This window comes from Lontra canadensis, unplaced genomic scaffold (genome assembly GCF_010015895.1).
Source record: "Lontra canadensis isolate GAN:19392208 unplaced genomic scaffold, GSC_riverotter_1.0 scaffold67, whole genome shotgun sequence".
Taxonomy (NCBI): Eukaryota; Metazoa; Chordata; class Mammalia; order Carnivora; family Mustelidae; genus Lontra; species Lontra canadensis.
In genome coordinates, this window is record NW_022631061.1 from 271,039 (window position 1) to 294,365 (window position 23,327).

At 42.9% G+C, this 23,327-nt stretch overlaps 2 protein-coding genes across 2 annotated transcripts in view; both read left to right on the forward strand.

Moving 5' to 3' along the window:
• Positions 1 to 6,941: 6,941 nt before the first annotated feature.
• POLR1D (RNA polymerase I and III subunit D) lies at positions 6,942 to 8,568 on the forward strand. The gene is made up of 2 exons (XM_032879960.1): positions 6,942 to 7,049; positions 7,992 to 8,568. Exons 1-2 carry the CDS (start codon positions 7,024 to 7,026, stop codon positions 8,365 to 8,367), a joined length of 402 nt encoding a protein of 133 aa, XP_032735851.1. The 5' UTR covers positions 6,942 to 7,023; the 3' UTR covers positions 8,368 to 8,568.
• LOC116880686 (protein POLR1D-like) overlaps positions 6,947 to 23,327 on the forward strand; it is a 43,544-nt gene continuing 27,163 nt past the window's right edge. Inside the window, exon 1 of the mRNA XM_032879961.1 lies at positions 6,947 to 7,049. Within this exon, the coding sequence (XP_032735852.1) occupies positions 7,024 to 7,049 (26 nt within the window). The 5' untranslated portion in view covers positions 6,947 to 7,023. The remainder of the gene's footprint in view (positions 7,050 to 23,327) is intronic.

Here is a 23,327-nt window from a genome sequence, read left to right on the forward strand (position 1 = left end):
ATAAATTTAGGATTTCTGGTGTGAAAAATTTGGAGGAATGTTAAAATATACCAAAAGTGAAGATCACTGGAGGTGAGCAAAGGTTCTAGAAGTGAAAGGCATTAGTCACCCTGCTTAGAATAACTAACTCCTTGACTGAATGCTTTTTAAGATTTTAAGCTGAATAAAGGCAGGAACAATCTTTCGTGGGCCATAGAGCCCAGTGTTGATCACAGAAAGTACGCTTACATGAATACAACTCAAAGTCAAAGTTCAAACATTAAAATCATGTGGAACAAAAGTGGCAATGGTCACAATAGTGATTTAAGGTATAAGTGAAGGACTCCAATTTATGTGTTCAATATTTATGTAGTTTGAACTCTGAATGATGCATTAATTTTTTAGATTATTAGCCAAACTCTTAATTTGGGAGGGGGGGAATGGGCAGGTAGAGGAAAGGGTATAAATATTTCCCAGACTTATTCTACCTTTATCTACATAACAAAGTAATTTTTTATTATGACCAGGTATACCTTATTTTTGCGACAGATACAGGTCCTCATAACTTGGTTATAAACATTTTTTACAATGGCTCCTACTGTACACTTTAGGGCAATTTGTTATTTAAAAGAACTCTAAGATTACTCTTTCAATAAAGAGAAAAAATTAAAACCTCATTTGTTTTACATATGGAAATAGTATGCTTTTTAAGTGGCATATGATTGTTTACAGCATATTTATATATATATGTATATGTCATATACATATATATGTACATATATACTTGTGTGTATTGTATATAGTTTTACTTGCCCGTTGCCTATTTCCTGCATTTTTTTTCTATTACTCATACCCAGTCCAGTTTTGAGAAAAAATAATTGTTCCCCCAAATAATTTCTCTCTTGAGGGATTCTGATTGTCAGAAGTCATAGTACTAAACCTCAAGGCTGGAAAGATAAAGGTGCAAGCTATGCTTAAACCCTCTCTGCCCAAAAGACTTCTATTAATTTTTCAGTTTTTCTAATCAAGCAAGACTTCCAGAGTTTTGCTAATAACCAAGAGAGGACAAAGTTATGACACAGCTATTGTCTGTTTAACTCTGAACCCTATGTAAGTCTGTTCCTCCCTACCACACCCCTCACAACTATCAAAGGAAAATGTGAAAAAGGAGGGTATCATGTAAATAATTATAGCAGTAGGTACTACAGTCACTGAATTAGAAGAGGCATAAATTCTATTACAGTTGCTATATCTTCCTGTGGGTACATGAAGTGCTTTAAGCTTCCTTGCTGGCTCAATTCTCTTTTGTTTTCCCTCTGACTAATGATTATTTCAAAAATTCAGAGAAATCTGTGAGCCAAGACAGATCAAAGCCAAGAGATCCATTTCATTCATGCACGCATACATTACTATTTTTGATTCTAAGCACTTGGGGATTGTTCAGTGAGCAAAACTGCTATGATCCCTGCTCACCTGAAGCATACATTTTAAAGAACAGATCCTACAATACCTACCTCTTTAAGCATACTAATCAGATGACAATTTCTTATCATGATGTGTATCAGAGCACTTGCTTTTTAAGACATTTCCCTCAAATTTTCATTAGACTAATACACAAAATACCCACTTCTTTTAACTCCAACCAACCAAAAACTTGCATAATCACAGATTTTTCTACTGTTCTGTACTTTCTGAGGAAGAGTCATAGGAGAGGAAAACTAAAAGGGATTTTCTTTGTAAATCCCCCAGGCCCCATAACAGGATCATGTTAGGTCTGGCTGAGTCTTCTACAACCATAATTCAACATGCAAGATTTGTGTACACACACACGTATACATGTGTATATACATACACACATATGTATGTATATGTACATATATCTTGCATGTCAAATCATATATATTTCACACACACATATATACATACATGTATCTTTTTTTTCAACCAACACTGCTTCCTGAGTGGAACTTTCAAAATAAGACCTTCTTTCTTCTAGGAACCTTGTTGGATTTTGATACAGGAAGGTGGGCCTGGAGTGAATTTTAACCCCATAAGCACGGATAAGTTAAATGGCACTGCATAATAAAAAATAATTTTATTTGGGGGGCAATCAGAAAGAAAAAAAAAAGGAGGAGGAGATGGGCACAGAGCCAACCAAATTATGAACCCAGAGCTCCCCTCTGATGGTGGCCAAAATGCATTTTAAGGAGAAATGTCTAATATTCAACATGAACACTCCTACCACTACTATATTATAAACTTCTCCTTTGCCTCCCCTTTCCTCTAATCTTCCAAAAAGCTAACCACAGGGGCATGTGGGTGGCTCAGTTGGTTAAATGTCTGCCTTTGGCTTGGGTCATGACCCAGGGACCTGAGATAGAGTCCCACATCCGGCTCCCTCTTCTCCCTGGGCCCCTGTCCGTTCCCCTACTTGTGTGTGCATGAGCGCTCTCTTTCTCTCTCACTCTCTCTCTCAAATAAATAAATAAAATCTTAAAAAGAAAAAAAAAAAAAAAAAGCTAACCACACTCACAAAAGCTTTACGCAAAGTCTTTACTTTCTTTTTTCCATTCTTTCCTAGCTCCTGCCCAGCACATCTATCCAACATTTTCATCACAGAAGTCTCCACCGTTCATTAGCACTTCACTGGATTGATCCGAAACTAATTATCTTCTCTTCCCCATTTCCACCTTCAGTTACTTTTAACCACTCCTTTCCATATCTTACAACATTCTACTAGCTCATTAATGTCATCATCACTAAAGGAACAACCAATATTTACGGAGTACTTGTAACATGCTAGGTACTCTGCCAAGGGCATTTTATGCGTAATTTCATTTCATCCTCAAACCCTACTAGGCAGGTACTATGATCATTTCCTAAATGTTAGGAAACCAAAGTTCAGGATGGTAATTCTACAGGTAAGCAATGGAATTCAACTTTTGTACTGACTTCACAGCCAGTTTAACCAGTACACTCCAATGCCTTAAGTCAAAAAACTTAGGAATCATCCTCTCATTAATCATAGCTAGTCACTTACCTAGTCTAACCAAATATACTTCCTCAATGCCACATCAGCTCTACCTCCCCTGCCTTCACACAGAGTAACAACTAGCATCTAGCAAATCCTCACTATATGCCAAGCACTATTCTTTTTTTCTAAATATTTATTTATCTGAGAAAGAGAGACAGAGTGCTCACATGAGCAAGTTGGGAGAGGGTTTGCAAAGGGAGAGAGAATCCTCAAGCAGACTCCCCACTGAGCACGGATCCTGCCTCTGGGCTCCATCCCAGGACCCTGAGCAGAAACCGAGTTCATGCTTAACCGAGCCTCCCAGGGTGCCCCATGACATTCTATTTAAAGTTAGGAGCTTTGGGGGTACCTCGGTGGCACAGTCAGTTGAGCATCTGGCTCTTGGTTTTGGCTCAGGTCATGATCTCAGAGTCACTGCAATATAGCCTAGCGCAAGCCTCCCTGCTCTGCTTCAGGTGGGTTTGGGATCCTCTCTCTCCCCCTTCCCCACCTGCCTCCCCCACCCTCTCCCGCTCTAAAATAAATTAATAAAATCTTTAAAATTAGCAGCTTCGCATCATAAGTAGATAGAGTCCAAATTTCATTTGGCACACAAAATCCACCATGTTTCTGTTCAAGTCAGTTCAATAAGTATTTGAGTGCCTATTGTAATCAAGGCAAAGTGCTAAGTGCTCTGAAATGAATAATACACAAACGCCTGAGTGCTATTCCAACCCCAAACAATTCGCCCCTCAGCCAGAGTAACTACATGTGGATCTCATAATGCAACACCCTACTTGTTAGTCCCTTTGCCTAGAATGTACTGCGAAAATTCCACATCTGTCTGAAGTGCCTATTTGAGGTCCTCCCTAGCAAACTCCAGGCAGAAATGCTCCCTTTTCTAAGTCACCACGCACTTTATTCAAATTACTTTCTGGTAGCTAATGGAACAGGTGTGGATCAGCTTCCAAGGAAGACTGTGATCACCGGTGGGGAAAGAACTGATCCTGGCCATCCATGTCTGGCACACAGCAGGCAGTAGGCACTCTAGTGCATGCTGAATAAATAAATAATGAAAATTTTCTAACTTGATGAGAAGAAGAGAGAAACAAGATACAGAATTAGGAATGTTAACACACAAGTGGGCCAAATTAAAAGTAGTGTTATTGTACTTTGGTTCTGATTTGGCCTACATTTTACCCCTCTGGGAAAACTCACATGTGAGACTTGGACAAGCTAAAAAGGCAAAACTTTGTTTTTCATGGCCCAACAAAGCTCTGACGGGCCAAAAAGGATACTAGATCAAAGTCCATTTTCTAAAGGGTTGTGGAGATGGAGTCAAATCTGTCAGAGAAAATAAAATTGATCTACTGAGATCCAACTTCATCAGCGTTGTGTCACACTCCACTCAAGGAAAAAATAAAAAAAAAAAAAAAAATCTGTCCTGGGAGGAAGGCCAATTGACAAATAAGTACTACTGCTGCAAGAACGTGAAATTCTTAAAGTGAAGGCAGTTCCTATAAACCAGAGCTCGCAACTGTCTCCTCCTGCCACTGCTTTACACTCAACTTCGTTTCTGGTTCCTGTGATTTAAAGAGCCCATGTCTCCGTGTACTGTAGCTCCTCGTAAAGAACGTCTTGATTCCCGACCTGAACTGCAAACTGTAACACCAGAAGAAACACTACCTATGGTCAGAAGTCCTTGTCTGAACATATGGCATAAAAGCTTTGGAAGCGACTGAGGTCTTTCCTGGATGGTGCTTTGTGTGCAACTGCTTCCAAATCGAGATCCATATTTTCAAATCACCCCCTTGAAGACGTGAGCTCTCCCTTCCCTCCAGCCTCCAGGGAAAGGTGAGAATTCAGAGGCAACAGGCTGGGACGGTGGGTGGTATCTCCCTCTTCCTTTCCTGGAGAACAAGATCCCATGGAAGGCAGCTAGTGCCCCTCTCGTTTGCAACGCACACACAGGAAATAAGAAACTCATCCCCACCTCTCCCCTCCTGGAAAAAGCGAACGGCGCAAAGGGCAGCAACACAGTGGCCGGAACCACCAAATGGTAACAGCCGGGGGCCTCCCGCCTCTCCCAGGCGCCTGGCCGGCGGCGGTCACCCGGCTCAGGACAGCCCGTCCCTCCCTCCCCGCACCAGCGCGGCCCGCCCCACAGCGGGTCCGGGTCTACGTTCCCCCACAGCCCGGGCGAGCGAGGAGCAGAGCCGTAGACGTCGGCCGCCTCCCCCGGCACGGCGCTGTCCTACACCCGCCGACGCCTGCACCTGAGGCGGCTGCTCGGGACCCGCGACAGGGCGCGGGGCCAGGCGGGCAGGACAAAGTTACTCACTGGGAAAGCGCGGCCGCCCGGGGCGCGCACCGGCTCGCGGCGCCGCAGCCCAGCGCCAGGTCCGCTCTCCGCGGCCCGCTGAGGGAGCGGGGAGCCGGCCGGCCTCCGCTCCGCCGGGAACCGCCGGGAACCGCCGCAGCCTCAGCCGCTGCCACCACCGCGGATTTCCTGGCAAGAAGCAAACTCTGGCCAAGACTTCACTTCTCAACCGCCCCTGCTGCCTTCCCGGGGGCGAGCGACGGGGCCGAGCCGCCCAACCCGACACGCAGCTGGGCCAACCGGCTGCAGCACAGGGCGGGAAGGAGGCGGGCCAGAGAGCAGCTTCACCTATCCGAGAGCTCAGGGGGTGGGCCAGGCCGCGGCCGTCACTCCCGGGTTAGAGTGAGCCCACTCCGCCCCTCGCCGCCGGCCCTCCCCCACCCGGTCTCGGCTCTCCCTGCCGCCCGCCTGATTCCCCCTGCCCAAGACGCGCTCAAGAAGTGGATCTGCGCTCGCCGCCGACAGCGGACCGCCGCGACGAGCATGGAACAGCTGGGGGAGGCAGTGAACATCTAGGGGAATCGGGTGGGGGGTAAGAACAGGTGGCGCAGGAAAGCCGAAATAAAGGTGTGCTGGGGCGAGGGGACTCTGGGGTAAGGTGCGAGGGACGAGGACTGATCGGGCTGTGAAGGACGAGGGGAGTAGGAGATTGAGGAAGGATGAAGGAGGGTTTTAGTGAAGAACACCTGGGGGGACGGAGAGAGGAGGTGTAGGAAGGAAAAAGTAGGGCGGGGAGCGAGTCCGGGTGGTGAAAGGTTGCCAAGGCGGGGACAGGGGCACCTGGGAACAAAGGTGAGAGGGAGGCTCCGCAGGTGAGGAGGTTTAAGCCGAAAGGGTAAAAGGCAAAGGAAGTCCAGAGCAAGGGAGGACTTAGGTATTACAGGTGTAGAAAAAATTCTAGGAGAAAAAGGACGGGGGACAGGAGGGAGAAGAGCACTTTACTTCCAAACTCTCGTTCCTCCCTACGAAAATAAAAACGAAGGCTTATTTTGACCCATTTGAGGTGTGCAGCTACAAGATCCCGGATGACAAACACAATCTGAAATTAAACCTTTTCTGTTGTGAAATTCATCAAGGTGTATTGATCAACTATAGTTTAAACCTGTCATCTCCTGACCACCACCACCCACCCCTGCCAGGCTTGGGGGTGCTCTAGGGAGTAACACAGTGCCCGAAGGGTCAAGAAGCTTGTCTGAAAGAGGCCCGATTCCGCCCTAAGAAGAAAGGTGATTTGGGGGCAGCAGGTAAGGCCCCGCCCCCTTCGCCATCACCTGGCCGGAGGTGCCAAGGGCTGAACCCAAACGCCCACAGGCGGCTCGGCCTTGAGGTGGGACGGGAGACTGACCCCATCTATCCCCGCTAGCTCAGCGGACGGACTGGCTCCGGGAGCTCCAGGTGAGCAAGTCCTGCCCGGCCAACGCCCTCCTCGCGCCCGGAGCCCGGCCTGTGGGCGGGGCCTCCCGGCGGAACGTACACGCCCCGCCCAGCGGCTGGGCCTCGCCGCGCCGCTGTGGCTCCTCCTCCCTCCTTCCGTCCTCGGCTCCTTCCGTCTGTTGTTCCTTCCTTCCTGCTTCGCCCGCACGTTTCACGGTATGGGTTAGCGCCTCCGATCCGCCAGCACCTCCTGAGGATCCCGGAAGCCGTCCTCGCGATGGAAGAGGACCAGGAGTTGGAGAGGTAACGGCCGTGGAGGCGGGTGGGCGGTGGGGGCGGGCGGGAGGAGCAGGCCGCGCCCTGCGTCGGGAGCGGGTGGCTGGGGGGCAGGTGGCCGAGCCGGGCCTCAGCCTCCACGGCCCGGCCCGGCAACGAGGGCCGGGCTGGAAGGGCAGGAGAGAGAAGTGGGCGCTTGAGCGGGAGGAGGGGGATGGGAGGGGAGGACATACGGATGTGTTTGAGTAGAGGCGCCTCGGTACAACTAGGTGTCCTGGAGGGAGCACAAGTTATGAGGCCGGAGTTAAGTCCCTAAACCGCTCACCCGAATTAAAACAGCAGGAGTAAATAAAACTAACGTAAGGCCACGCACCAGGCCACCGTTCGCCGAGTGCTGGTATTGGTGCGTTCCGTCAGGCCTAAGCCCCTGTAACTGTGGCCCAACTTACTGTGTAGAGTGCTAATAAAGCCACTCCTCCGTGCGCTCAGCTCTTTCTCCCTCCTGCTTGATTGACACTTTGCAGAATTTCCATTCTAGTTTATCTCCTGCAAATGGAAACCATAGTGGGGCCTGCAGGGTGATGATCTGCAGCCCCAATTTTTAAGAAGATCTGTGTTTTTGTATACCTTTAAATACCCTTTCATTCTCTAGCAGAGCCCACCCTATCCCAGTTCTGTCCCTTTCTTGTGATTCTGACAAAAGAATATTTTAGCAAACATTTATGTTTGTGCCCTTGTGGCCATGTGGACGGTCAGATGGAGTAGGGTGAAACTGGAGGCAATCATTAAATATTTATTGATAGAGTCTGTGGAGGCAGGAATTATAAGGGGCTAATACAAATAAATAATTCTATGTAATTGGAGTGCATTAGAGTGATTTGTTGCAATTGTGATAAGGTAAATGAAAAAAAAGGTAGTTACAAAACCATATTCAGTATGATCTCATTTTTATAAAAAATATGTGTGTAGAAAAATATCTGGATTGAAGACCTCAATGGCTGAAGGCGAGAGGAAGACAGCCCTGGAAATGGTCCAGGCAGCTGGAACAGATAGACACTGTGTGACATTTGTATTGCACGAGGAGGACCATACCCTAGGAAATTCTCTCCGTTACATGATCATGAAGAACCCGGAAGTGGAATTTTGTGGTTACACTACAACCCATCCTTCAGAGAGCAAAATTAATTTACGCATTCAGACTCGAGGTGCTCTTCCAGCTGTTGAGCCATTTCAGAGAGGCTTGAATGAGCTCATGAATGTCTGCCAACATGTGCTGGACAAGTTTGAGGCCAGCATAAAGGAATATAAGGATCAAAAAGCAAGCAGAAATGAATCCACATTCTAGTCTCTTATGCACTATACGGGGAGGACATCCTCTAGGATATTCTCTTCGTGATCTTGCAAAACCCAGAAGTAGAAGTTTGCGATCACAACACGATCTGTCCTTCAGAAAGGTGTGCTTCTAGCTATGACCCATTACAGCTGTTGGAATCCCTGCAAGAACCTTTGTACTCATCTAATAAATTCCCTCTTTTATTTAAACTAATTTGAGTGGTTTCTGTTGCTTCATCTGGAAGATTGACTGTGCCAGGGGTTTGTTTGGTTTTTTTTTTGTTTTGTTTTGTTTTTTCTTTTCATTGAGCCAAAAGTGAAAGTAAGAAAGCTAGAAGAAAATTAGAGGCCTAGACAAGGGCTTTGATCAAGGGAATTCAAAAGAATATGCATTCATGGCTGTGATTGGGGGAGAGGGAGAGATGCAGTAGAGCATGGCTCCAGACAGACTGTGGTTAGTTTAAAAAAGAAAGAAAGAAAGGTGGAAGCTTTTTCTAGCTTCTTGCTAGATTATTTTTAGTAAATCATGAGAGAATTGCATCTTTTGCTCTGACTGGTAGGTTGGGCAAAGGTGGGGAATAACTTGAAAAACTTGTGAGAATTCTTGTTTCACAGGAGAGTTAGGTAGGATCTAGCTCCATCTTTGTGGTAGCGTATTATAGGATAGATGCCAGTTTGCTGCTTTAATTTCAGGACCCTAACAAAATATTTTGCCAGAAAGGACCTAAGTAGGTCAAGAGTTTATATTATAAAAGAGAAAACTGGCATGACCAGGTAACATCTTCAGTCCTTACGTGGGTATCTAAGTATAGCTCAGAGTTCCAATAAGGATGGGGAGAAGGAAATTTCCATGTTGGGAAAGTGATTTTTTTTTTTAAACTTAAAATATTAGTGAACCGGCTCTGAACTGCCCTGTTAATCTCATCAACCTTGTCTCATATCTGTTCTACCCCAACTTGACTCTTACTTCACCCTAAATCTCTTGTTAGCCTTTGAACCTGAGCATCGCACCCCCAGCACTCTGTGCTCTGGGGCCTTTGTTTTTGCTGTTCCATATTCCTGGAACACCCTTACTCTGCTATGCCCTAGGGTAGGTAAGAACTCCTAGGTCAGACTCCCACCCTAGTTTGGAACTTGTATGTGATTTAATTTTACTCCTGCGTTTCCTAGTCTTAGGTTCACTATGCTATTGTTAGTGCTTATATTGTCTATCCACTCTACTGACTTGCAGCACGGTGCCTGATAGATAGTAGACAATTAGAAAATACTAGCTAAATCCATGTCGGTTGTTAAGGGATATAACCTTTTATTCACTTCATTCAGACCTCTTTCTACCAGTCTGGCCTAGAACCTACATTCCTACACTCAACTTCTTAAGATAAATATATTTCTGTATTTATTGAGCACCTGGTATATACCAGGTCCTGGGATGGAACAGTATTGGATGAGACACAGACCTTCTCCTAGAGCATACATTATAATAGGAGTGAATTTTTTTTTTTTTTTTAACTTGGAAGTCGGTGAAAACAAATATAGGGTCAAGATAGAAAGCATGGAAGGCGAATCACCTTTTGGTATGGAAGTCAGGGATGTTCTTCCAAAGATTACAGGAAGAGAAGGAGCTAACTGCAAAAAGAACGTGTTTTGGTGGACTAGCTGAGCAAAGGTCTTGAGGCAGAAAACTGGTAGTCTGAGGATTTAAAGATACTGAGAGATTTGCTTATCTGTAGCATGGTAAGCAAGAAGAAGGGCATAGGCTATGGATTCGGTGGGAAGAAGAGTTAGGGTGGTAAGGGGTTTGGATTTTAAGTACAATGGTAATGATTCCTGAATACCTGATACCTGATACCCAGAAGGCAGAGGAGGAAAGGAAAAAACTGAGGGCAGGACAGTGCTGTGGAGGGATGATTTGAGAGAACTGCAAGAGTGTCATAAGCTTGGAAGGGCAGCAAGCTAGTGATGGGCAAAAGAACGTTGATTTGAAATATATTTTAGAACTGAATTGGTATAGAATTGGCAGACCTCAGGAATTGGATGTGGACAATGGGGAAATGTTATTCCCACTTAGGTTTGGGTCAGAGTACTACAATGGGAAGCTTAAGGGGAAAAATAAGTTGAAAAGTGGAAAAGGTAACTAGACTCAAAAGTTCCATTCTGAATGTGGTAGACAGTGGATATGTGAATTGGAGGTCATGAAAAACATCTAAGCTACAGAGAAACTTTGTGAGTTCTTGCCAACAAGATGATGTAAATCCATAAAAATGAGTGTGATAAACGAAGTTGGCCCAAGACTAAGCCCTGGGCAACGTCAGCATTAAAGGCTAGGTATGAAAGTAGCAACCAGTGAGAAGACTTGTGGAAAAGCCAGTGCTTTCAGAGACGGAAAAAATGTTGAATGAGACACAGGACAGAAAAGTGGTGATTGGCATTAACGAGGTTGTTGGGCACTGGACATGTTAGTTTAGTGCCTGAGAAAGCTAAACATTAGCATTCATTATATAGAAAAGGGGCTTAGTTTGGGTTTTCCAATCAAGAAAATACACTGGAGAGCTAAATGTTAGTGGGAGCAGGGAAGAGGGAAGGTCTAAGTCATAGTCCTAGGGTAGGGAGTATTCTAGAAAGAGATTCTGGAAAGCCAGGGTCATTGTAAGGAAGTTCACACTTGAAGATGTAAGGAAGATCTAAGGGGATAGGTGGGAAAGGATCAAAAATTTCTTTGCCTCATCTAAAATTTTGCCTCTGAATATTCCTGTGGGGATGGTAAGCAGGATTATTTAAATGCAGTTTAATACTTCTAAACCAAGACCTTCAGGAGATGAAAGCAAAGTTTAATTAGTGGACATAGGATGATGATAGTAGACTGAAGTAATTACCAGCAGGACGTGTGGGAAACGCACCCGTCAGTGACTGCCTCCCCAGCTCATGGCTTCATTGCTCTTAAGAGGATTTCTCATCACTGATAATGTGGCTTGCTGGCTCGGTTCTGTTTAGGGTAGCCATAAACTCACAGGTTCAGACAGAACAACTTCAGAAGGCAGAGGGGGAAAGGAAAAAACTGGGGGCAGGACAGGCAGGATAACCCAAGAGCCAGGTGTGAGTGGGGGGAACCTGCATAAAGTCTGCGAAACCTGAGGAAGACTGAATTGCTCTGTAAAAGGATGAGGGACAGAAGTAGGAGTTAAATGTATTTCTATAAACTGTGAAAAATAACTTGATCAGTACCTCCGATTTGCTCTCTAATAGCTTTTCACTCTAAATAAACTAATATTAATGATTTAAAATCAGGGATCTTGTTCAGCTATAAAGCACTATGCCTTTTAAAGAGCCAATCATTAAATAAAATGATTACATACCAAAGGCTTTTAATATATACTAATTTGAGTACTTGCGCAGCACTTTCTATTTTCAGAGCACTTTACAAACTAATTATTTATAAATTGCATATAGCTATAACATGTAAGTGCTCTAATTAGTTGGTATTACACAGGTGCCTACAAAGTATCTGTAGTGATTAAAAAAAAAATCTACATAAAAAGTAGATCATTTAGTACCATTCTGATCAAAGATTGTCTTGCATTTCAGGAAATAAAGCATATCAAGTTCTATGGCACACCATTCCCCACCCTTCTTTTTGTCTCCTCGAAGCATTAAGATTATAGATAGTCCCCAGATCACTAGAAAAGAGTCATCTTTTCAGTTAGCATAACTTAAAGTCAGAGACCATCTCTGTAACATCCCTCAGACTGGGCTCCTAGGAAGTGGGCCCAAATCCACCAGTCTGCTTTCAGGTACTTACAAAGACCCAAAGCCCAGCCCTTTTGTCCTCAGATTCTTGGGGTTTTTGGTTTTGTTTTGTTTTTTTTTTTTCCCCTTCTCTTTTTGAAACTTTATAAATTGTCTTAGTACAATTACTGTGTGGTCTGCAGTTTTTTTTTTTAATGACTTCCTTCCGTACCTAGATTATTGGATCTCTGTACGGCAAATGTGACCCTAGTACGGGCACTAGCCCTAAGAAGTAGAAGAGATAACAGTATAATATTGGACTGTCATAAAAAGCCTTATACAGTTTTGGAGCGAGGGCAGACAACAGGTATACACATGACAAAGAAAACAAATTGTTTGTATTTATGATAAAGTGCCCTAACATACAGTGTTGAGTAAGTATCGTGCTAAACACAGACCGGAATGGGTGAGAGATGCTTGTGAAACAAGGACTGTTCCATGAGCACCTACTCTGCCAGCCACTGTCCTAGGCACTGTAGAGAGCAAATAAGATGGGCATAGTCTGCCTTTCAGCAACTCATTGAGTACTAAAGTTGGCAGACTTGTAAAATAAAAAGAGTATTCCAGGATAAATTGCTTTCTCTTTCCCAATGTAAAGGAGCCAGTAAAGATTTCTGAGCTAGGAAATGCCCCAAGGTTTTTAATTTATTTTTTAATTTATTTTTTATTTTTTAATCCCTTGCTGGTGCAGAATGGGTAAGTGGAAGAAAACTGTTAAGACAGCAGTACATTTGGCGACATTTCTAACAGTCCAGGTGTGATGTAAGGAGGATGCAAGTGTAGGAGTGGAGATACACAGAAACTGCTAAATGAGAATTATAATACTTGGAGACAGAGTCTGTGTAGGAGGAAAGGTAAAGGAAGCATTGAAAATGGTCCCATATCCTTGTCTTTTACCCTTTTGTTTTTCTACCACTCCCTCACAACCCAAACCAGTATGGCAGGATTTACCGTCTCCTCTCCTCCCCAACCTGTCCTTGCTTCTGGGTGTCCATGCATGCAGCCACCCTCCTCTCCTTCCCTCACCCATGTCAGAATTCACATCATTAACAAGGCTGGGAATCCAGGGCTACAAGTGGGAAGGTTGAGGGTTGGGACACTGAGCTGGATCTTGATCTTGCTGCTGTCTGCCCTCAACCAAGTTGCTCTCCTCAAAGGGAACGTTTCGTTCATTCATACTCATTACATAAATAGTACTGCAAGCACTGTTTAGGTAGTAGGAATATACCCGAGAACAAACTGGCCCACAAGCAGTTTATTTTCTAATAGCAATTATATAAAATACATAAATACATGATGGGATCTAAGGTGGTGGTATAAATGGGAAGTAAAAGAAGGATGGCGATAGGAAGGGTGAGACATTGAGTAGTTAGGGAAGGCCTTTCAGAGAAGGTGACATTTGAGCAGAGAAATAAAAGAGACCAAGGACGTGGGAGACCATACTCAGAATTTTCTAAAAACAGATTATTCAACAATGAAAAAGCAAAATTACAAACTGTTTTAAAGGAATAAACTTTCAGCACTGTATGTGTTTGTGTGTGTGTAGTTCTTAATCGGTGCCTAAAATTACATCATTTATCTTTTTAATCTGTATATGCATTTGTTAATATATATGTTATATATATCTCACCAGGATGGGTGAGAGATGCTTGTGAAACAAAAACTATTCCATGAGCACCTACTCTGCCAGCCACTGTCCTAGGCACTGTAGAGAGCAAATAAGATGGGTGTAGTCTGCCTTTCAGCAACTCACTGAGTATTAAAGTTGGCAGACTAGTAAAATAAATAGAGTATTCCAGGATAAATCGTTTTCTCTTTCCCAATGTAAAGGAGCCAGTAAAGATTCCTGAGCCATGGAATGCCCCAAGGTTTTTATTTATTTTTTTTTTTTTTAAATCCCTTGCCGGTACAGAATGGATAAGTGGAAGGAAACTTTGTAAGACAGCAGTGCATTGGGCGACATTTGTAACAGTCCAGGTGTGATGTAAGGAGGGTGCAATCTTTAATCTGTATGTGCATTTGTAATATAAGGTAAAGAATATAGTAAAAAATACCAAGTTACTGGGACAGTAGGATATTGTTAAGAGTTTTAGGTTGGCTAATATACATAGGGGAGTTGATTTTTATGGGCCCTTTTTTCTTTTTCCTTTCTTTTCTGTTTTTGTTTTTTTTTTTTTAAAGAAAGGTCTATCTTGGGAACGGAAGTTGATGTGCTTGGGATCCTGAATACTTCAGCATATGAGTTAAGAAGTTGTGGTGTTGGAATCACACTACCTGGGTCTTGGTATTGGCTGTAGAGTTTTTAGCTATGTGACCTTGGACAAGCTGTTTGACCTCTTTGTGCCTAGGCTTCCTCATCTGTAGAATTGAGATAACAGTAATACTGGTCAGATAGATACTATAGCTATTAATTTGGATAATATTTTCAAAGTTCATAGAACAGTATCTGGCCCATTGAGTATGTTCTTAATCAATGTTATTAATGTTATTATAATATGAATTGTGTCAAACAGGCTGGTTTCATTCATATTTCTTCCAAGTGAAAACTGGAAAGCAAAACTCCTCTGTTATTTTGTTTCCCCTAGCCTAGGACAAATAAAATTTGTGGACCCCTGTATGAAAGGTTATCAGTCTGCTACATCCATTGCTTTCAAGAATGATATTTTAAAATAGCATTCCTACTTATAGAGTATAGGTAAAAATCAAAGAGAAATTGTGTTTCTCCTCTTTTCACAAAGAAATTAAGATAGAACATTCATAATCTTTCCTAAGCTTCAAGACAAAGGTTAAGCAGGAGGGAAAGCAAGTACTAGAGCAGATGGCCACCTGTTTGGGTGCTGTGTATACAAATATTGACAGGAAGCCAGGCTAAGCATAAAATTGCATACAATAGAATATATTGGTATCATACCTAAAAATACTAATCCTCAGTAGATTCCAGTATTTGTTACACAAGACATTTAATATATTTCAAAAAGAAGAGCTGCCTGTGTGTTTTTCTAAGGCTACCATGCTGACTTGGGTCAAACCTCAACATTGTAGGTAATGCCTCAACCAATTCTATTAGAAGAATTCCACAAGAAAATCAAACTCCTAGAGCATGTAGCAGATGGAGACTGTACCCGTGGCTTAAACAACAGTTGAGGGTTTGGAGTTTGCCTTTTTTTTCTTTTTCAAGGGTGAAAGTGGCTTTCTTTCTGGGGCCTCTCTTTCTAGATAGTACTATATAGAAGGGAAGGATAGGGACTCTAAAGTCAGAGGCCTGGTTTAAATTTTGTCTCCGCCACTTTCTAACTTGTAAATACAAGACAGTGTCTTAACAGTTCTGACCCTCAGTTTCCTTATCTATAAAATACAAGCTTTATAGGGTTATTGTGAAGAATGAGTGAAATAAAGCACTTAGCACAATTCCTAGTGTAAATACTCAAATATTATCTATCACTATTGTTATATTGATTATTGCTTAAGCCAATTAGTGGTGATTAGAATAGTGGCTTTTATAGTATTGGTTCTGTCTCATTATCCGTGGGAGACCTCAAAGCTGGCTTGTACCAACTGGTCTGTCTTCCCACATCATCACCTGTGACCGTCTGCCCCAGTAGCCTTCTCAGTTCTTTCATATCTGCCTAGCTGGTGCCCCTTTCAGAGCCTTGGCACCTGTCCTATACTTCCCTAGACTCTCCTCCCCTAAATCTTCACATGGCCTGTCTCTTTTCAAGGTCATTTACGCAGGGAAACATCTTTGACCACTGTATTACTTATCCATTACTGTATAACAAAATGTCCTAGAACTTAGTGCTTAAAACAAAACAAAACAAAACAAAACATTTCTTACAGTTTCTGTGGGTCAGGAATCTGGTTGGAGCTTAGCTGGAAAAATCCGACTCACAGGATGCAATCAATGTCTCATCTGGGCTGGAGTCCTCTTGAGGCTGGGATGGGTGGATGATTGCTCCCAAGCTCACTCACTTGGGACTGCCTCCTGCCATTGGATCCAGCTTCCCCCAGAGCAAGTGATCCAGGAAGTAGAAAACTCAAAATGGAAGCCACAGTTTTTTTATACCTTAATCTCAGAATTGACATCTGTCATTTATTTCTGCCCTATTCTGTTTGTTGGAAGTGAGTTAATGAAGTCCAGCCCACACTGAAGGGGTATTATACAAGGGGTGACTATCAGGAGGTGAGGATCCTTAGGGCCATCCTGGAGACTGCTTAACCACAACTGCCTTCTCTAAAACGGCCTGTACACCTGCATACACCTCCATCATTTTCTATCCAGCACTTGTTCATTCCGAACTGACACTGTATTCTGTGTTTATCTGTTTGTTGTCTAACTCCACTTGAATATAGGCTCCCTGAGGGCAACGGCTTTGTCCTTGTTTGCCTTTGTATTCCCAGCACTTGAAATCATTCAGGCACATATAGGCATCCATTAATATTTATTCAGTAAATGAATGACTGTGTATGATTGAATGTCAATGTCGGTGTGACTGCCACAACAGGGAGGAAAAACTGCAGAGAAAGCCTGAGGATTTGTAATGATATTATATTGTACACTCATTAGCTGATGTGCACATACTCAGAGAGCCACTGAAGTAACAAGACTTTAAGGAAAAAAAATTCTTAGGGTACCTGCCTGGCTGGCTCAGTCAGTAGAGCATGCAACTCTTGATTTCAGGGTCTTGAGTTCAAGCCTTACATTAGGCGGAGAGATTACTTAAAAAAAGAAGAAAGAAGAGAAGGAGAGAAAGAAAAGGAAAGGAGGGAAAAGAAAGAAAAAGGAAGGAAAAGAAAGAAAGAAAAAAAGAGAAGAGGAAAGGGAAGGAAGGAAGAAAAGAAAGAAAAGATTGATTCTTGAGTGAGGCAAGGAAGCATGACTGTCCTGTGACTTCGATGGGAGGAAGAGCTGTAGTGATTAACATCTTAGCCTAAATAAGGGTGGTTATACTTTATAATCTGTTTCATTACGTTCATTTCATTGCCAACCCTTACCACCTTTCCCACACTACGTTTCTCTTTCTTCTATTGGTCTAAAGGAAGAGGTGGCATATTTACCACTTGAAGGTGATCAAAGGACATTTTTATTTCACAGTGACAGGAATATTGGAAGGATGGTCCTGATTATCCTGGAGAGCTCGTGTCCACAGAATTCTAGTGGGGCCAGAGTTGTAGGATTATTGTTTTGGGTACTGTGAGATAGAATTCTAAGGGTTTGCTTTTAAGGTATGCTGTTTTGTTGATACCAGATACTATATCTGTTTCCTGATTGGCTGTCTGATAAACCTATCCCTTTATTATAAATATCATTGCTTTGGCAAAATACAGAGTATGGGCATTTTTTCCAGCAACTGTTTTAAGTCCTGCTATGTCCTAGGTCCTAGGGATGCAAAATGTATCTCATTTGGTTCCTGAGCCAAGTATTACTGAACTGCTGAAGGAAAGGTATCATTTCTTCTAACTATTCCACCTTCCTTAAAATTGTGGTCCTTCCTCCAACACTCTTACCCTCAGCATTTTCTTTAGATAGCACTTAATGCCTTATGACATCTATAGAATTTACCTGTTTACTGCATCTATTCTGTATACTGTCTATTCTTACACACACACACACACATACACACCCACCGCCTTCCCTAGTCACCACCACCATCGCATAAGCTCCACGAGGACAGAAGTTTTGTCTGAATGCTCACTGCTATATCTGGAGACCTTGGCCCCTAGTGGATGCTCCAGAAATATTTATCAGATGAATAAGTAGAAGACCGACTCCATATTTTTTTTCATTGAATATTCTAAGAGCTTAATTTTAATTTGAAAGGTTAAAATAATCTGTAAGCTTTGGGATTGTCAGGGAGGAGACAGACAAACCTAGGAATTCATTTAGGCAAAAGATGCTCCTGAGTAAAACAGGCAAAGATTAAGGGGTGGCCTGCACAGTAGGAACCAAGTGGCTCTTACGGATGAATCTTCCAGGCGGTAGGTGGGTCCGTAAAGGTCACCTGCGCTAAAAAGAGCTGGTCGTGTTATTTAGACATTTGTTTAGTTATTTACCTTAAAAGGTAAGGCTTTGGATCTGGAAGGCCAAATTGGCAAGTGAGTACGTCTTACATTCGTGAGAGCCGACTCCCAAGGCAGCCACTGTTGGCTTTGCAAGTACATACCTACCGCATGGTTTCAGATTTGGGGAGTTCGCAGATCAGTAATATTTCCCAAAATAAAATCTATCGGGTGAACTCTGTAGGATTGCTTAGGTTGTATTTTGCCATTGAAAATGGGCTTTCCCTCATTTTGATGGGAAAATTGTCAGGAATCTCAGTCTCTGTATGGCCTGAGAGCCCATGAAGGTTTCCAGGGTGTGCCTACCAGTACCACCAAGCAATGAACTCAATTCCGTTTTGACACTTTCTCCCTGAATCAGAGATCCCTGGTTTGGGACTTAGTCCCACAGACTGTGCCCCCTTGCCTCACCCCACTTGTAATGCCAAGCCTGAGTCCAAATGATCATCATCCCTACTCAGTTTGCTAGAGCAGCTCGCAGAACTCAGAGAAACATGTACTTCGGTTTATTGGTTTTTTACAAAGGATGCAGAAGAACAGCTAGATGAAGAGTTATGTAGTGTAAGGTATGTGGGTCCGGTGTGCAGTTTCCATATCCTCTCTCCATTGCATCTCCACCTGTTCACCAATCCAAAGCTCTCTGAACCCTGTCCTTTGGGTATTCGAGGAGACTTCCTTAGGCATAGTTGATCAAATTCTTGGCCTTTGGTGACAGCTTAATTTCTAGCTCCTCTCCCTGCCCCAGAAGTCAGGAGGGGTAGGACACCCAGCCTTCATCTTTAGGTGACCTAGGGGCTTTCTAAAAGTCATTTCCATAACCAAAGACCCCTTTTTTGCTCTCTTCATTTAGGAAATTGCAGAGTTTTAGGCACGCTATGCCAGGAACAGATAAAGACCAAATATTTATTTCTTATAAATCACAATGTCACAAGGCCCAAACAAGGAATAAGTGGACCATTCTATAATTTGACATCTGGTGTGCCATTTTTTAACCACAGTAGCTCCTCCATAAGATGAGCAGACTCTTAGAGTTTTCCCTTGGATCCTCATAACCAGCTCTAAATTTCTCACCACCATACTTGCTGAGTTATATTTGGGATCTCAGAATCAATTTTAACTGGAATTCAGTGAGTTAAGGATCACATGTCATTAAGATTCCGTAACTAAAATTATTTCAGATCCTGGTTTGCTTGCTTACTCTATTCTGCATACTTATGCATAAATCCTGGGGCTTGGAATACTTAACAGGACTTTTATTCTGAAGTGTTTAATATAAAATATAAAATGTAAGCATCAATTACCATTTCAGTCCCTGAAAATGAAGAATAAAGAGTATAATCATCCCGTTCTTTATGTGTCAAAGTAAATGCAATGGATTTATGTTGTGCATCAGATCTTATAATCTCAGCCTTCTGGACTGGGTTATACAAATTTATTCCTGTTCGTTTCTTTATTTACATGGCAAAGATCGTACTTTGTTCTCAAATGGATGGAGAAAAACTGGAGTGTCTGATTAGACACCATTCTGCTCAAAATGTCTGTCTTTTGAAGTGTCAGCCTACAGGTGTGTCACCGCCTGCTGCCCAGACTTGCAGCAAGCATGCCAAGGGTTCCCTTCTAGTTTCTTGTTCTAATAAATTGGTCCCCATCTGAGAGCAATGTGCTTCAGAACAAGCCAGGACAGGTGGAAGCCAACTGGGCTTATCCCTAGCCAAAAGCAGACAGCCAAGCAGACACGTAACCTCGACTGTAAAGTAAGATGATTGATTGGCCTAGCCACGTGGGAAAACCAGTTTACTCTTCCTTCAAGGTAGTGTTTTTCCCATTTACAGGGAAGGAAACTGAGGCCTGGAGAAGTAACCAGGCTAAGGGTATGCGGCTAGTATGTGGGTATGACCTAAGACAGCCTGGTTCCTTAGGCCCAGCTGCTCATGTCTGTGATGATGCCTATGTTACCTCCCTCGGGTACATATGAAAATAACAAAGCTTCATTAGCATATGCTACAAAGAGTTCCATTTCAGAGAAAAACTGTGGACCAGTAATTCGTGTTTATTTCCAAGTTCAGGTGAAAACCTGATGGAAATGAGGCTGCTCTTTGTATATCTTTTTTTTTTTTTTAAGATTTTATTTATTTATTTGACACAGAGAGAGAGATCACAAGTAGGCAGAGAGGCAGGCAGAGAGAGAGGAGGAAGCAGGCTCCCTGGTAAGCAGAGAGCTGATGTGGGGCTTGATCCCAGAACCCTGGGATCATGACCTGAGCCAAAGGCAAAGGCTCTAACCCACTGAACCACCCAGGCACCCAGCTCTTCACAAATCTTAACCATGGAAAAAAATCAATGAGTTGGAGAGTATCTGGTTGGGAAACCAGATACAGATTGACTAATACTTGGTTTGTGAAAATATCATTTTCTATATTGTTACATTTCATTGGCATTATCATTTTAACTGTTTAATCCATGTTTTACTAAAGCAGCACTTTACCATCCTGAAAATGTAGAAAACATCTTCGCAGATCAAGTGAATTAAGGGTGTGTGTTAACTGAAAGGACTGTGGATGTAGAGTCAGAAAGGTCTGGGGGAGAATCAGGTGTATCCTTTAACAGTGTCCTTGGACAGTCAGCCCTAGTTGCCTAACAAAAAGGGAACAGTAACTTCAAGGGTTCTTCTGAGGGTCACTGAGATAAAGTATTAGGTTATTAATCATTATGTATATGATAGATACTCTTAGATAATATATGTGTGTTTTAGTTAACACACAATTATCAATACTATATAACCATTTTTTAAAATTTCTTAAAATAATACCTTACATTTGTTCAGTGCTTTATAGTTACAAAGTAATTACGTGTGTGGTTTTATTTGATCCCCATAAGAACTCTGAAAGCATAATGGACATATCTTTATTTTACAGATATGTAACCAAGCTCACAGGATCACTGAGCTAGTAAGTGTCAGGACTAGGACACATCCTTTTCTCCACTCTGTGGTAGCTGCTTTGTCATTTTCTTAGGAAGACTTGAACATGTCCTTGATTCAGATCTAGAAAGGAAGAACTGCATACTTCCTCTCTGAAAGCATCAACAGATGGAGTAGGGAAGGTATAAAGATAGAACAGTTACCTGGAAATTCCATTCAGTCTGGGTCCTTCTGGTAAGAAACCCACTCTAAAGCCTGAGCTATCCAGAATGTTGTTTTTGTGGAGTACACACTCACTGGGAAGTTACCCACCTGCCCCTGTTGCCTGGAGAAGACCTAGTTCAAGAATGAAAGCAATGAACTGTTTGCAAAGCTCAAGAACCCGACCGCTGGCCTTCTTTTTATACATAGGCTGGGGGCTTTTATATAATTTGTTTCTGATCATGGGTTTCACAGGTCCTTGCTGTTTGAGGTAGTTCTCTTCCAACTGGTTCTCTGCTGTCTCCCGTTAGCCCTTTAAAATCTCTCCCAGTTTCACCAGAGGGCTTGGTTAGCTCTGTCGAACAGGCTGATTATTTTGATATCAAGTACATGGTATACAGGAAATTTCCTCTGGCTATACATAGGAAGATAGAATTTCCTTTATGTTATCTGGACCAATGTAATCCTTCCACTTTTCATCAAAACAGAATAATCCAAGGGATAAAAATGAATATTCTGGAAGATTTTCTTTACAGAATAAAAATGAAAAAAGATACTGAGATTAAAAAAATGTTTTGTTTTGCCAAATTCAGATCTTGAAGCGAACTACATGGTCCCTTCCAAGAAACATCAGTACAAAGAAAGCCCTTTATACCGCTCATCTTTTTCATTCCTCATAATGCATGAGCGAGCCAGGACTTAATCTCATTTGACGGAAGGAAACACACTCAGAAGGGTCATAACGTGCCCTAAAACACCCAGTTGGCTGGTGGAGCTGGCGCCCTCTGTTCCACTCCGTTTTCCAGCATAAAACAGGGGTTTGCATATTAAAAGGTTTTGATCTCTCATGCTTTGAAGTTAATAATTTAGGTAATTTTGTGTAGGTTTTCGTTTTTATGTGATTAAGCAATCATAGTAAATTACCTTAAGAAATATTTGCCAGACACATTGAGTTCCAGTTGTACAACTCCTGAATCCCGGCAGGACCAAGTTTCCCATAAGGCTTTGCTGGGCGGGGTTCGCTCCCTGCGTGTGTTTCAGAACACGACTCCAGACATGGTGTAGCACTGGGGTTAGTGCTGCTCTTTGCAGTGTTGGTCTCTAAAGGCAATGATCCTGGGCGAAAACATCCTAAGTAGAGTCTATCCCCTTCTAGCTCCTACCAGGATGATGAAGAAGTGCCATCTTCGGTTGGGGAGGCGGGGGAGAGAAATACTGATAATTTTGAGGTAAATTTTCCCCCCAAAAAAGAAAAACATAACTGTTTAGTTTTTCATTTTGGTTTCTTTCCTTCCGCATTATAGTAAACAAAACCTGTAATTATCTGAATTTGAGGCCTCTCTGGAACTAATACAGAATTTCAGTACATGGCCCCACTTCTCTCAAGCGAATGCTAAGGGAGAATTGTGAATTTGGGGCTTTGATATTTCAAGTGAGATGCGGAATTAGGTTCTGAGCCTTTGTATTGAAAACACAGTGCCCTTTTCTGTAAGCATGAGAGTACATCAAGACGTTGGGATTGGGCCAAAGTATGCTGTTTGGATAATCAGAGAGATCTGTCTCTCTCTCAGAATTTTCCCCTGCAGCCTCAATGGGATACCCATTCGGTGTATAGCTCAGTCCTAAACTTGACTAGCACGACTCCAGCCAGTGAGCCGTCAGCCGCTGCTCCATCCCCCAGGATGGCTTGCATGCCAGGAGTACACACACTGACTCTAATAGGTGCAGCTCCTTAAAAGCATAGCAGTAATAATGGGACAGGACCACGTTTACGACACTGATTTGTAAAACGCGTAGTGAAACATCTGTTCCAGAACATGCTTTCCTAGTTCCCTTCTTGGTTAAGGTCATCACAAGCAAGTACTTTGTAGGTCTGAATAACGAAATGCTCCTCCAATAGTTGGCTGGGTCTTGAGGGTGTTGTCGCTAGCTGGTATCACCCTGAACGGAGCCTTTCTTGAGGCTGTTGATCTCTTGTCTGTATGGCACCATATGGACTTAAAGCTTGGGTG